The sequence below is a fragment of the Hypanus sabinus genome, chromosome 4 (assembly GCF_030144855.1).
Source record: "Hypanus sabinus isolate sHypSab1 chromosome 4, sHypSab1.hap1, whole genome shotgun sequence".
Lineage (NCBI taxonomy): Eukaryota > Metazoa > Chordata > Chondrichthyes > Myliobatiformes > Dasyatidae > Hypanus > Hypanus sabinus.
Window position 1 is genome coordinate 147,063,952 of NC_082709.1, and position 15,677 is coordinate 147,079,628.

Below are 15,677 nucleotides of genomic sequence, written 5' to 3' on the forward strand. Positions count from 1 at the left end.
ACTATGACAGTGGTAAAATTCAATACTTAATTCCTTTTCGAAAGGCACAAGAATGACATTGGGCAGTTTCGCAGATATGGAAGTTAAGTAAAATTTCCTGCAATAACTTCACTTGATTTCTTTTCTTTTGAGCACTGAAGGGAAAAATGAGATTAGAACATCCAAACATATTTGAGCACTAGATGCAAAAATATATCACACAGTAACACAAGGATAAAGAAGCACAGTATTACTTTAGCACATATTTTATGAGCTCTGTAATTTCTAGTGAATATTTTCATAATATATTATTCATCTTACCATTTGAAGTGCGCTGTAATTAAATCCCATCTCTTCAATGGTACTCAAAATCTTTCCAGCCAGACCTATAAATATACAAAAAAAAAGAACTTTCAATATTAATATTTATCCAAAAGAAACACCATATCATCTGACGTGATGATTAACCTCCACCTCCACGTTTGATGCTCTTCATCAAAAACATTCCGTTTCATAGGTCTTCGCAGCCAAGTTCCTTAATGTGTATCTGTAAATTATTAATTTCAACAGCAAACTTCTTTAGTAACAATATTATAGCTGAATCCAATCCTATCTTTCCCTATGTTTACATACAAGCACATGCTGGTTTCAGCGTAGCTGAGCTGCAGTAGGATGGGAACCTGAGTATTCATTCCATTCCCTAACTCAAGGGCACAGCAGCATAATGAAAGGCACTTTACTATTCTTTTTAAAATATATTTTTCCTCCTAGTTCCTCTCAACATATGCACATTTGTGGGAGATGGAGATGGAAAACATTTGACAGGAAAAACAGGTTATATTCATCAATTTATGTACAATAAGTCTATGTTTCCTTTACAATTGTTCTACCCAAGATAATGTAGGCATTGTACATCTGAACATGAATATTCCTAACTCTTATACGGATTAACTTAATGTTATGAATCCTTTTAATTAAAAATTCAATCAGAGTCTTAAGTTTGTGATGATCGATATTTCATCACAATATCCAGCTAGGAAAATTGTAATCATACTGATTGCGAACTGAACAGTTTCCCTGATAGTTATGCACACTCATGGCTATCATAAAGTAAAATACAATTAGATTTCGCTTCCATGATTTCATGTTTTGCAAACCTCACACATCACTCTTGCAGCAGCATATCTTTACAATGTATATGATAGTTTCGTGGTCAATTAGACATGTGATTCAACATCCAATCATCCTTTTAACGCAGTCCAGTCATCTCATATCCAGACATGAATGGTAGTGGATAATTAAAATAATGCAATGAAAATCTGCATGCTGAATGATTAAGGATCTCAGCAGACAACCATGAAAGTCTGAAATGTTTACAACTATCTTCTACCTGAAGCACCAAGAAAATCATTTTTTCCCCCTTCCAGTCTTCAGTCAATTCAATTGTACACATGATTATCAAGAAACAACCACATATACTGGGAACTTTAAAAGGTCAATGCCCTAAGAAACATACAGTAATACTATTGAAGAATTGCATTCCAGAACAACTTTTACAGCACATTTATGATACTTGCTTCAAACAGAAATGAAAAATTGCCAAAGATTTTTTATGTACACATTTAATCTATTTACTGATATTGTGCTCAAAGATGTCATCAATATTACCACAGGGCTTCCTAACTAATAATCTGCTCACCATACATAGATTTAATACAGAATTGAGTACCCTTTATTCGAAATGCTTGGGCCAGAAATGGTATGGATTTCAATGTGTGCAAGCAATGTTTATCTTAAACTTGTTTGTTTCGCATATGTACTGATGCAGCCATTCAGCGTGTTAGATTTTCATCAAATACCTTAGCAAACTCAATGAATTTCTCCGCTGTTTCGTGATCAGTAGATGTTTTATCACCACAAATCTTTAAAAATTTAGTGTCATATCTTTTCTTAAATTTCTACAACCAGTCTGCTGAATGTTCACAATTACCTTCAATTTGTCATGATAAAGGTGCCATATCAAAAAGTGATGAATCAGCATACAGGAGGGAGATTGAAAATTTGGCTGAGTGGTGTCATTATAGCAACCTTTTACTCAATGCCAGCAATACTAAGGAACTGAGTGTAGACTTCAGGAGAGGAAAACCAGAAGTTCATGAGCCAGTAATCATCAGAGGATCAGAGGGGACAGAGTCAGTAACTTCAAATTTCTGTGTATCACTATCTCAGTGGACCTGCCTGGACCTGCAATAAACATAACTGCAAAGAAAGCACAATAGCACCTCTACTTCCTTAGGAGTCTGAGGAGATTCAGCGTGACATTAAAAACCTTGTCAAACTTCATTAGATGTGTAGTGGCAAATGTATTGACTCGGCTACATTACGGGCTGGTATAAGTACACCAATGCTTTTGAATGGAAAATCCTACAAAAGGCAGTGGATTCGACCCTGTACATCACGGGTAAAGCCCTTCCAACAATTGAGCACATCTACATGAAATGTTGTTGGAGGAAAGCAGCATCTATAATCAAAGATCCTCAACACCTAGGCCATATTCTTTTCTCACTGCTACCATTAAGTAGAGATACAAGAGCCTCAGGTCTTACACCACCAGGTTCAAAAACAGTTACTACCCCTCAACCACCTGGCTGTTGAACAGAAGAGGATAACTGTAATCATCTATTGAGATGTTCCTACAACCGGTGATCTCACTTTAAAGACTTGCTCATGTTATTTATTTATATTTGCATAGTTTGTTGTCTTTTATGCTCTTTCATTGATCCTGTTTGTAGTTACTATTCTTTAGATTTGCTGAGTATGTCCCCAGAAAGAAGAATCTCAGGGTTGGGGGTGGTGATATGTATGTAATCTGATAATAATTTTTACTTTGAACTTTGAGTTTTGCCTGTTTCATGATCAGGATACCATTAAGCAGTGTATGTTCACTCCGACACAGATGAATCCACTCTTTCAATACACTATTGAGATCTTCATTTTTGCTTTATTCAGTGTTTTTCATCAACTTCTGTTCATTACATAAGTGAGGTCACTTCCCAGAACTGCCTGTGGTGCTCAGAGACCTATGCATCATGTGGGAACCTTCCCTGCGCCTTGTGAAATTTTACATTTCTGATGTCATGTCGGCATTCAAACAATGTCAGATTTTGGAATTTCGGGTAAGGATATTCAACCCACAGCATTGGAGAGGACTTAGTTCCACGTAGAGAATGAGATATGTTCTGGAAGCCCAGTCAGAATGGTGGAGGGAAGAAGGAATCCTCATTATTTTAAAAAATGCACTTGGATGAATACTTGATGGATTATACCCAAAAATTAAATTTGTCATATTATATGTTTTCTGACCAACCTGGATATATTTCTGTTCAACCCTTATGATTCAAAAATTAGTTTATATCCTGTATTACAAAATTTACTTGCCACATATGACTGCACAAAAAGAATTTACACATCAAAGAGTGGACATAAGAGATTCTGCAGATGATGGAAATCCAAAGCAACACACACACAAAATGCTGGAGAAACACAGCAGGTCAGGAAGCACCCATGGAAATGAATAAATAGTTTATGTTTCAGGCTGAGACCGAAGAAGGGCATTGGCTCAAAACGTTGACTGTTTACTCCCTTCCATAGATCCTACAAGACCTGCTGAGTTCCTCCAGCATTTTGTATGTGTTGCATCAAAGAATGGAGGTTGGGCCTAAACAGCAAGCATTCGACTAAAATGACAACAGTTAATAAACAAAGAAAATTACACCAGCCAGATACAATTACAAAATATATATGGAAACACTTAGTTTGGATGCAAAAGTAACAATAACCCTTCATACTCATCTCTGTGAAGTGACCCTATGAACTTGTTAAAATTATTTTGCCACAGATGGACTAAACTTGTTCAATCCAAGTTTAAACCATCTATCATCCACTCTTCCTGCTCCCCAAAGTTGTTCCTTTAGATTTATTGATATAACTTTCTATGTTTTCTGTCGTAAACCCTATATTTACTTTATTATGTAAATTCTGTAACATCGCTGTTTCTTTCTGTACTGGCCACCACTGAGCTCCATTGTCAGTTAATTTCCTAGACTCCAAGACTCTCGGTAGAGCACATGTGCCAATGTCACTCGTCAAGATGGAAGACCACCTGAGGAACTAAAGTTTTGATACATTTCAATAAATGAATATTATGGCACTGCACATTATCACACATAATTTATTTACAGTTTACAATGTATTGATTCAATTAGTTAAAAAATAGGCATCCTATCAATCAATATTCATCTGAAAAATAAAATTATGTCAACACTTCTGATGAAATATTTATACCCGAGATGTTAACCCACCCCTCTCTTACTGATGATCAATTTGTTGGCACCATTTTATGTTTCAGTGTACTTATCTGGATTGGTGTGTATAAGTCTCTGCAGATGGTCTATTGTACCATAAACAAAGTTAATTTACCCAGGAAACAGAATCTGTTTAAAGAGTAGACAAACAGAAATAATACTATCTCTCTCAGTAAAAGCCAATGATGTCTGCTTTAGAAATGCAGTGAGTAGAGGACAGTTACTTATAACTTGGGTGCATGAAATCAATCTCAGCCACTTGCAACACTGTGAGCACCAGGCTTGATTGACAAGAAAATTGTCCAGTCAGCTCCCTCTGACAAGGCTATAGCACTGCTGCTTCATCATGTCTGATTGTATTTCAAATTTTCAATACCCAACATTTTATTTTAAAATTTGATGTCGTTATTGAAACAAACGCTATTTAATTAAAGAAGAAAACCCTCGTTTTTCTGGCTCCACAGCAAGCAGAACAGCAACCTAAGTAATTTTCTCAAAGAAACTACATTTCAAAACTTCCGTGCATTTATAATTTATTTCACCATTTCAACTCCTTCAGTTCTACATTTCCCTCTTCATGACCCTCCGTCATTAAACTGTCTCAACCATAACCAGCCGCATGCCCCAGATCACTTCATGTTCCTTATGTTTCCATTGTAAGTATATCTGTTGCTAGGATACATTGTTCCTACTGCCTAGGCAACAGCTGTTCCTTTCTTCTAGTCACTGGCTGATCAGCATACACAAGCTGCCAGAGATAAACTGTACTGTGTTTTTCCATTGCTGCGTTTAGGTAATCTGTAAATGATCCACTGTAATAAAAAAATAAAAATCTCCAAGGAAAAGACTATGACCTTGAGATTTGCTCATAAGCATAAAACTAAAACTAAAAGGTTGGGACTTTGGAGTTCATGAATTATAGTGAGTACAAAGTAGAATGCACATAAAACTTCTCATTAAAAATTAGCAGACTAAATCACCCTTCAAAGATTGTTTTTTAAAAAAAAGACAAAAAAGGCCATTACGTGGCAAAAAGTATTTAAGTTGTGGTATATACTTTGATGTTGGAATAAAAAGGAACTATGGTTTATCTTTACACTTTGATTTGCTAAGAGTAATTATACATTGATTACAGATACCACATGTTGAAATTTTAATTCTTGTACAAGCTTCTCCTACTAGCCTTTTCTTTATGATGCTACACTAACTGCAACTGAAAAAGTTGACTCAGAAAATAGTAATTAAATATGAATGTTCTTTCAGTACTCCCAACTGATATTTATCTGCAAATACAAGATCACTTGACATGAGCATGCAATTTCTGTACATGAAGGGGATTGTTCACTAAAAGGCATTTTGCTGCAATGTCACTTGTCTAATAGGAACTTGGGTGCCCCCTCAAGTCATTTTAAATCAATGCTTGCATTGACTTTATATCAGTGGCTGGAAACTAATGATTATGCTGAACCCCACTTCAAAGATATTTGCTCTAATTCCACTCACCCCCATGAAATATTTATTACAGTAATAAGTAAAAACATTAATTTCTCTGGATAGAGTAGATAGCAGGTACAACCCTTTATAATACCAGGCATGGCAAATGAACAAAAAAGATACTGAATATGTTGGGAATCTCAAATTAAAATTCAGTAGATCAGGCAGCACTCATGGAATGTGAAATTATTACAGTTTCATGTTGATGATCTTGATGAAAGGTTCTAAAGAAAAGCTATTAATTTGAAGCATGAGCTGTTTCACTCTCTCCATAAAAGTACTTTTGAGTTACTATTAATAGCATTTTCTAGGATTCCAAAATATCTATTCTGTGTCCTTTTCAGCTTCCGTGATTCTTCTGAGATTGTGTCTAACTAACTAATGCTCTGTTCAGCTGAAATGCCTCTACTTTCAGCTTCTCAGAATCAAAACCAGAATGAGGTTTACTATCACTTACTTATATGACATGAATTTGTCCTTTTGCAGCAGAAGTACAGTGCAAATATGCAACTACTATAAATCATGGATGGTGAAGGTTATTAGTGATGGATACTGCCTTCTTGAAGAGGTCCTCAGTAGTGAGGAATGATGTGCCCATAATGGAGCTAGCTAAGTCTGTAACCATAAATCCACAAGACATAGAAGCAAAATTTAACCATTCGGCCCACTGAGACTGCTCTACCATATGATTGTGGCTGATTTATTATCCCTCTCAACCACATTCTCTTGCCTTCTTTCCATAACAGTTGATACCCTTACTAATCAAGAACCTATCAGCCTCTGCTTTAAATATACCCAGTGACTTGGTCTCCACAGTCGTCAGTGATACTGAATGCCTCAGATTCTCTGGTTAAAGAAATTCCTTCTCTTCTCTATTCTAAAGGAACATCGTTCTATTCTGAAGCTGTACTCACTAGTTCTAGGCTCTCCCACAACTGGAAATATTCTTTCCACGTCCACTCCACTTAGGCCTTTAATATTTGATAGGTTTCAATGAGCCATTCCCCCCCCCCCCCATTCTTCTAAATTCCAGTGACTACAGGCCCAGAGCTGCTAATGTGCTAACTCTTTCATTTCTGGGATCATTCTTGTGAACCTCCTCTGAACCCTTTCCAATGCCAGCATATTCCCTCTTAGATAGGGGGCCCAAACTGCTCACAATACTCCAAGTACCATCTGACCAATGCATTATAAAGCCTCAGCATTATATCTTTGCTTTTATATTCTAATCCACTCGAAATGAATGCTAACATTGCACTTGCCATTCTTACCAATGATTCAACTTGCAAGCTAACCTTTAGGGAATCCCGCACTAGGGCTCCCAAGTCCCTTTGCACTTCTGATTTCTGAATTTGCTCCCTGTATAGGAAACAGTTTATGTCTCTATTTCTTCTATCATAGTGCATGACCATACATTTCCCTACACTGTATTCCATTGCCATTTCTTTGTCCATTCCCACAATCTGTCTAAATCCTTCTACAGACTACCTGCTTCTGTCAACCTGAAATTATTAACCTGCTCAGTTGAGGAAAAACACCAGAGACACGAAATTACCTCTGAAATGGTTTTTATTCAGAGAGGAGTTCGCAGCCCCACGCACTTTGGGCGTAAGGTAGCCAACTCCCAATTTGTCGGTTTACAAAGGTCATACTTATACCCAAAAGCAGGGTACTACATTCACAAATATGGGTGCCGATTCAAATTCATCAATTGATTGGCTATTGCATAGCTAAGCACGCAAAATACTCAGAATTAGCAAAGGTTCAAGCGTAATACTTGGAATTAATACAGACACACTTCAAAACACTTGAAATAGGTATAGCTCAAAATAGTTTGCCAAACACATTGTCTTGTGGTCGCAGGTTCCCTCTTCCTTGTGGTCTCCACGTCTGGCCTGGCACCTTATTTTAGCCACCTCTCCTTACTTCCCCAATGATGTACCTCTCTCTTGTCCTGTCTACATATTTTGCCACACTTACCCCTCGCCCACCCCCTCTACACATACCCCTTACCCTCTTCACATTCTCACTTCCTCAACATTGCCTGTTTACTCCACATATCTTTGTATCATCCATAAACTGGGCCACATAGCCATCAGTTTCATCATCCAGATCATTGACATATAATATGAGAAGCAGTCCTAACACCAATCCCTGAGGAGCACCACTAGTCACCAGCAGCCAATCAGAAAAGGCCCTCTTTATTCCCACATTTTACCTCCTGTTAGTCAGCCAATTTTCTGTCCATGCCAGTAATTTTGACCAAGATAGATCATCTGATATGTTGACACCCAAGGATGTGAAGCTGCTCACCTTTTCTACTGCTGATCCTTCTTGTGAGGGCAGGCTTCCTACTTCCCCTTCTTGAAGACCCCTATCAATTCTGCTGATGTTGAATGTCACTCAACCGCTGATATATTTCAATTCTACACACCTCCTTGTCACCATCGTTTACCAACACTGACATAATCTACAAATTTATAGATAGCCTTTGTGCTGTGCTTACCGCACGGTAAAGAGTGTAGAGCAGTGGACTAAGAGTGTATCCTTGAAGCGCACCTGTGTTGACTGCAAGCAAGGAGGAGATGTTATTTCTGATCTGCCTGACTGTGGTTTCCTGATAATGAAATTGAAGGTCTAGTTGCAGAGGCCCAAGTTCTTAATCTGGTGATAAACACTGAGGGGATAATAGTGCTGATCACTGAGCTGTAATCAATAAACAGTAGCCTGACATATGTTTTGCTGCTATCCACATTTTCCAAAACAAAATGGAGAGCTAGTGAGATTGTATTCTCTGGAGACCTGTTGCAGCGGCAGACAAACTGCAGCAGGTCCACACCCTGCTTCTCTTGGGCACTGATATAATTGCTGCCATTTTAAAACAGACAGGAAGCTCTGACTGCAGCAAAGGAAAGTTGAAAATGTAATTGAATACTGCAGCCAATTGGTGGGCTTGGATCTTTAGTTGATCACTGCCAACTTCCATTTTGTTTTGATAACAGGCATCAAAACACTGTTGTTTTTGATATCGCCAATTAAAAATCTAATTAATCTTCGTTAGCACCAAGCTGTTTTTGATACTTGGTTAAGGACTGATCTGAATGAGTGGAGCAATTTGGTTGTGGCATAGTGGTTAGCACAATGCTGCCTGTAAGTTCATATGTTCTTCCAGCGATGCCGTGGGTTTCTTCTGAGTGCTCCAGTTTGTTCCCACATTCCAAAGATGTACTGGTTGGTAGGTTAACTGGTCATTGTAAATTGTCTCATGATTAGGCTAGGATTAAATTGGGGGGGGGGGGGGAGGGAGGAAGGAGGAGTTGCTGGGCGGCGTAGTTCGATGGGCAGGAAGAGACTATTCCTTGCTGTATCTCAATAAATAAATATACAAAATTGATTTCACATTCACTGCCTCCTTAATACAAATTGGGTATCTAGTAAACAAATATTTGGATTTTAAGTAAATGTATGGCATTTACCCTTTCAAACCTACTCCTCCATTCAATAAAATCGCAGTTTATCTCTTTGTATCCTTAATTCTCCATTCTCACCCAGCTCCAGTAATCTTTGACTCCTTTCCTTATCAAGAATTTCTCCATCTTGGTCTTAAAAACATTTAAATATTTTATTTCGAGGTATCAAAACTTAAAGGCACATGACCTTCAGAGTAAGTTATCTGATCTAAATGAAATAGCAACCCCTTATTTTTAAAAATGGAACAAAACCATTTTTTTTGCTTTCAAAATGACTTGCTCTATTACCGCAATTTTTGGTTTACCAATGTTAGACTCACTGCATTTATCTTCTTCTGCCCGTCGAATGATTGCATTTCTAACTCTGATGGCTAGAAGATCTATATTGTTGAATTGGAAAGAAATTGATCCTCCCACTGTATTTAATTGGTTCTCTCAAACTATGTTATGTTTAAATTTAGAAAAAATTAGAAGTGGTACTTTTGAGACTTCTATTAAATTTGAAAAGTTATGGAGACCATTTATTCAACATTTTCATATGATGTAATATGACCCTGTGCCAAGTTCATTTGATTTCCCAGCTTTTAGCTTATGTATTTTGAGAGGACCGGAAGTGACGGCATTGATGAATACTTATTTTTGTGAGATATTATAAACAGCCCGCTTTTTTTCCCTTCTCTTTTGTTTTTTTCTTTTATATTACTTATTAGTTATAGTTATTAGATTAGATTAGCTAGTTCTGCATTATATAAAAATTTTTTTTTGTTTTTTTTTCTTTCTTTTTTCTGTTTTTTTTTATATATTATACATTATGAAATATTTAGATTTACTATGTCCATACATATCTTATGGCTTATGTCTTGGTAAACTCATTTATATTGTAACTATTATGTATGTTTTTTTTTCATATGTAACGGAATGTGTATGTTGGTAATTTCTTTATCAATATATCATTTGTATTCTGTCCATATTACTAATATTAATAAAAAGATTTAGAAAGAAAGAAACAAAATGACTTGCTATATTTGCACCCGGGTCCTTTTTGAATTAGGCACCAGATACTGAGCTCTGAGCTCCCTCCTTATCCCCAATTTCTGCCATCTTTCATCATTTAGATAACATACTTTATATTTTTCCCGCAACTGATGACAAAGAATGGGTAACTACACATTCTCCACAAATTATAGCTTGTTTGCTCATTCACATCCTATTTCAATATCTTTGAAGAGTGCTTCTGTTTTTTGCAACTCGCCTTCTTACTTATCAATGTGTTATTAGCAATCATACCTTTGGTTATCATTAATTTAAAAGTTGCGGCCCCACAACTGTGGAATAGTCCATGTTACATTTTGTCAGTAAAACAAAAAGACCTACTTAAGCCTTCAATTTCCATAACATAGTTAACCTTCTGTTCATACCAATGTTACATCCTACACTATAAGTTTTTATTTTCATATATTTTCAATACTTTTAATATGGCACCTTATCAAATGCCTTCTGAAGTCCAAGAATTCACCAACTCTATTTTACTTATAGCTGGATGTTACTTCAAAGAACTCTCATAAACTGGTCAAATACAATTTCACTTCACAAAATATTTTTGCCTTTGCCAAAATCATAGCTTTCTAAGCAACCTGCTGAAACATGTCTAATGTTTTATATGATATATGTAGGCTTCATCTCTTTTGAATATACGAGTCTTTTGCAATTTTCCAATCTAATGGAATCTTCTCCAAATCCAAGGAAATTTGCAAAATTAAAACCCTCTCACAAGTCACTTTATTTAAGATCTTAAACAAGACTTGCAGTTGCAACAATTTGCTTGATATCACTTGCATAGTGACTACACTCCCTGCCCCCTCTGAATTCCTTCCTTCCTTCCAGTTTCTGGTATGCAGCTTTTTTGTGTTGTCTATTGTGAACATTGATGCAAAAAAACCCAATTCCTGAATCATTTGCCTATATTTCATTATTAATTGTCAAGTTCACTTTCTAAACAGTTTTTTCCCCCACACTATTCTCTATAAGCTCTAGGGACTGTTGTACATGAAAACCCCAGGAGATCAGCATTTTCTGAGATACTCAAACCACAACATGAGCCACCAACAATCATTCTATAGTCAAAGTCACTTGGATCACATTTCTTCCCGATTCTGATGTTTGTTCTGAACAACAACTGAACCTCTTGACGTGACTGCACGCTTTTATGAAATGAGTTGCTGCCACAAGATTGGCTGATTATATATTTACATTAACAAGCAAGTGTACAGATGTACCTAATAAAATAGCAACTGAGTATATTTCTTCCGTTATACTCTGTCCTGCCATAGGTCTAACAAAGATATAGGGTTGCATACTGTGCTACTTATTTAGAGACTGTGCTAGAGACCTCAATGTCAGGTTTAATAAAGCTTAATAAACATTGGTAAATTACCACACTCCCAACCTTATCAAAAAAGGAAGCATAAAAGCAGCTGTTAAAGATGAATGGACGAAAGTGACTGCCCTTTAGATGAAACACTTGGCTTTCTTTACCTCAATTATCACCCTTTGTGTCAGATAAGACTCTAGTTACTCCAAAGAATATCCGCTATGGTCTTTGACCACAGTTTAGCTTGGACACCCAGCAACAATGTATGTCATCTCAAGATCCTGCTATTCCATTCTTAAAGGTCCAATCAATATTGAGAGGATTTCACTTCTTTCTCCCAACTCCCAAATTAATTCTAGTACAATAGTCTTTGCCCGATGGAAATCACTTTATAGGCATCAGCAACAAGATAAGCTAGAAAATAATTACATAGACCATGACAAAAGAGCTGCTAACATTGGCTCACTCAGCTGTAGTTAATCTACACCTCGTCTTTTACTACATCCAAAGGTAACAGCGAGAGATATCTAAATAAACCTTGAAATATACTGTAAGTAATATCATGGTATATTTCAATTCCACTGATTTTTTCCTGAGAGCTTCTTTACCTCGTATAGATAAGTTTCCATTCTTTAATTTAAATACATTCATTTGCATTGTTAATCACTAAATTTTTACTCCATTAATTGCATCGCTTACCTTAAATTAGTAGACTCCCTTGGCACTATAACTGCAAGTTATTATGACCTTTTTAAAGAAACCTCAAACTTCAGGTGAGATGCCAAGTATTTCTGCATACAAAGTTGTGGTACACAATATCTTGAGTCAGAACTTCAATGCTCTCCAAACTGTATAATTATTAAAGAGATGGACAATTTTCGGCACCTGTCTCAAACCAGCACAGGTTGTTTTGAGAACAGCCTGCAAATGGGTCAGTTTCTTTCAGGAACACCGGGTCTATCATGAAAATTAATCAGGTACATTCAAAAGAAAACGTAACAATCAAGGAATAAACAAGCTAATTTGCATATGTTACATTTCACTTAGTACAAGTAGTGAGGCTGCTGGTTCTGCTATTGACAAACTAGCATAGCGACTTTTCAGTAGAAGCGTTATTTTCCGCCATTTAGTGACGAAGTTAGGGGACCCAAGGGAAGGAGAACCTCAGGTAACATGATGCTGACAGTGTTGCATCTCCAGTTCTCCCCATCACAAACTATGGAATAACTTTTCAAATGGGAAGCCAGAAGCAAAAATTAAAGGTTAGTTTCAGATCTTAAATCAGTTCAAGGTCTCCTTAAGTATCTATATCCATCTGGCAAACAGCTCAATTTATTCTTCATGATAGAAATGTAACGTTAAGTTTTAAAACAAAAAAATGTTCTCCGTTTCTTGTCTTCTCAGAAGTTCTAAAGCTAGCTACAGATAACCTGTCCATAGAGAACTGAAGTTATTTAGACATAATCAATAATTTAAGAATAACATAATTATGTTTAAAATAAATTACATGAATTACTTTTAAACATTAAAATGTTCATGATTTAAAAATAATATTCATCTAGATTGATAGTTCTTATCAAGTCATCCTTTGGTGGCAAAAATGTCAACACACGGGACACGGGACAATGCCATGATTGTTCATAAAGATCCTGGTCAATTGTATGGGGTGTAATAGAACTGCCGGGAGAATGGATGAGGGTTATCTTTCTTTACATACACTATTCTTTGGAGCAACATTCCGTCTGTTACCTCTCCACAAGGGAAAAACAAGCATAGTTAGTTCCCTAGCATCAATATTGCTGGTGATCTACTAGAGGAAGGTGAGTCCATTATGGAAGGAGACTCTGAATCAGTTGGCACACTTCAGCAAGAGTCAGCTTTCATTATGGCACTCCCTTTTTTAAATTAGGTCAGCAATAGCAAATGTACGTTAAGGGAGCTGTTCAGCATGCATAATTACCGTCATAATTTCTGCCATTGAAAGTTCATATAACAACTGCCACAGCAGTGACTGCATTAGCAAAATTGTGTGGAGGGCTGAGTAGGAGATTTCCCCCCACCCCTTTACTCCAATTACTTGTGTGTTTCAAACATGAATGTGCAAGTTCTGGCTTCCAAACCCTAAATGTTATAACTACCTGAATATTTTGGTTGATTTGGAATTTAACTCAGAAAAGCTACAAAAGTGTAATTCATGAATTATTGAATCACTTGTCTTCCCAAGATTTTCTGTTTTTTGTTCTGTATTAGATTTAGACATCAATAAACTTACGAAACAGTAAAGGATCAAGCAACCAGTAGCAGTATCTCACTCCCACACTCTCAATATACAAGACAAATATATTGAATAGATAAATAACGGCAAAAAAATAGATCAGAGCCAAGAAGGTATAATGAATCATAGTTACACTTTAATATTTGAAACACAAGAACTTTAATAAACAGAAAAGGACCCAACTCCTATAACTACCTTGAGACAAATTGACTAGTTATTGCCACAAGTATAACAATGAGTTGAAATATACACCTAATTTAAATTTACTTATCTCTTGTAAGAATAGCCTTTTTCATTTTTTTGAAAAACAAATGAAATCTGTATTAAAATTCTATCCAGTTGCCAGGGCTCCATAATCTCTATGTTCATCAAACAAAGATCTATTAATGTTAAATTTTCAATTATTAATTGATCCAGCATGTATTGCATTTTGTGGAAGAGGGTATCACATTTTAACCCATTTTTTTCTTTGAAATCCTCTCAAATATCTGCCTCTAACTTTGCAACATCCGTTTGTCTTAGGTTCAAAAGGAAGATTTTGGATTGATTATCATTTTTGATCTTACTTGCAAGCATTTTCTGTACTTTAGCAATTCTTTATAGATGGGTGCATCCCTAAAATACTTTTACCGTTCCTGGATTTTCACCATGTTAAAAAAAACTTCCAGGAAGCTATCTTGGATTTGACCTATTACATCCAAGCTAAAGGCTAATTTGAGCTAATCCTTATAACCAACTCCACTTTTGGTACATCCAATCATCTGAATAATCCATTGTCACATAATTGTTTCCGTATTAGAGCTATAGCCAGTTCAGTTTTATTCCTTGATTCTACCACGAGAGTCTTTGGTTCCTACTTTCCCCATATCAATCATTAAAACAAAACTTCCTTTTTCCAGTTTGTCTCAGTACTCTTAAAGTCCATAAAATAGCATGGATGTCCCAGGATAGAAAAAAGTCCCAGGACAATGAGGCAAAATTAGAGGATACAGTGTACTCTGGGTTGTGGATTCATACTTTAAGGCTGCTAACTTATTTTTGTCTACTTTCTTGAGTAGTATCTACTGAAGTAGAGTTTTATTTCCATTTATTGAAGTATGGGAAAGATTTTAAATTGAAATAGAAGTTAAATTTCAATTACTTCAATTGAAGAAATTGACCAGATTAGATTGTCAGGTAACTGAATACTACTCCTAGTAAAGTACTGAAACAAGGTGATTGCCAACAAGCTAAATATTTTTGAAGGAGAAAATAAGATACTTTCAAAGAAGGGTTCAAAGAAAAATAAAGGAGAAAATAAGATATTTGCACAGAAGGATTCAAAGGAAAATCTTTAGTTTCAGAATTTAGAGTCAAAGATGATGTCAATGATGGAGGATCTAGATTTTGGGTTGATTATGAAATCACACAAAGATCACAGCTGACCAAAGGAGATTGGAGAGGTAGAGAGGGAAAGCCCATGGAAGATTTTGAACTCCAAGAAAAAAAACAAGGCTTGTGGCAAACCACTTTCTGCACAGGCGAACCGGCTCACAAATAGCCAGCCTGCGGGGGGAGACTTTGGTAATGCACCTCTGATGTCATTTCCGCCCGGAGAGGGCGGGCACTAGGGATTAAATGCCAGTGCCGCGAAGTTTGAACAAACAAGTCTCGAAACGACTTACCGACTGTGTGTCGTCTCTAGCTCTGTATGTAGTACACCGCTACATTGGTGACCCCAATGG

At 36.4% G+C, this 15,677-nt stretch overlaps 1 protein-coding gene across 6 annotated transcripts in view; it reads right to left on the reverse strand.

The window, feature by feature from the left end:
• The window catches only part of nme7 (NME/NM23 family member 7), a 161,149-nt gene that overhangs the window by 52,261 nt on the left and 93,211 nt on the right, over window positions 1-15,677 (reverse strand). For all 6 annotated transcript variants that reach the window (XM_059968312.1, XM_059968315.1, XM_059968318.1 and 3 more), the window contains exon 7: window positions 301-365. In XM_059968312.1, the coding sequence (XP_059824295.1) occupies window positions 301-365 (65 nt within the window). The remainder of the gene's footprint in view (window positions 1-300; window positions 366-15,677) is intronic.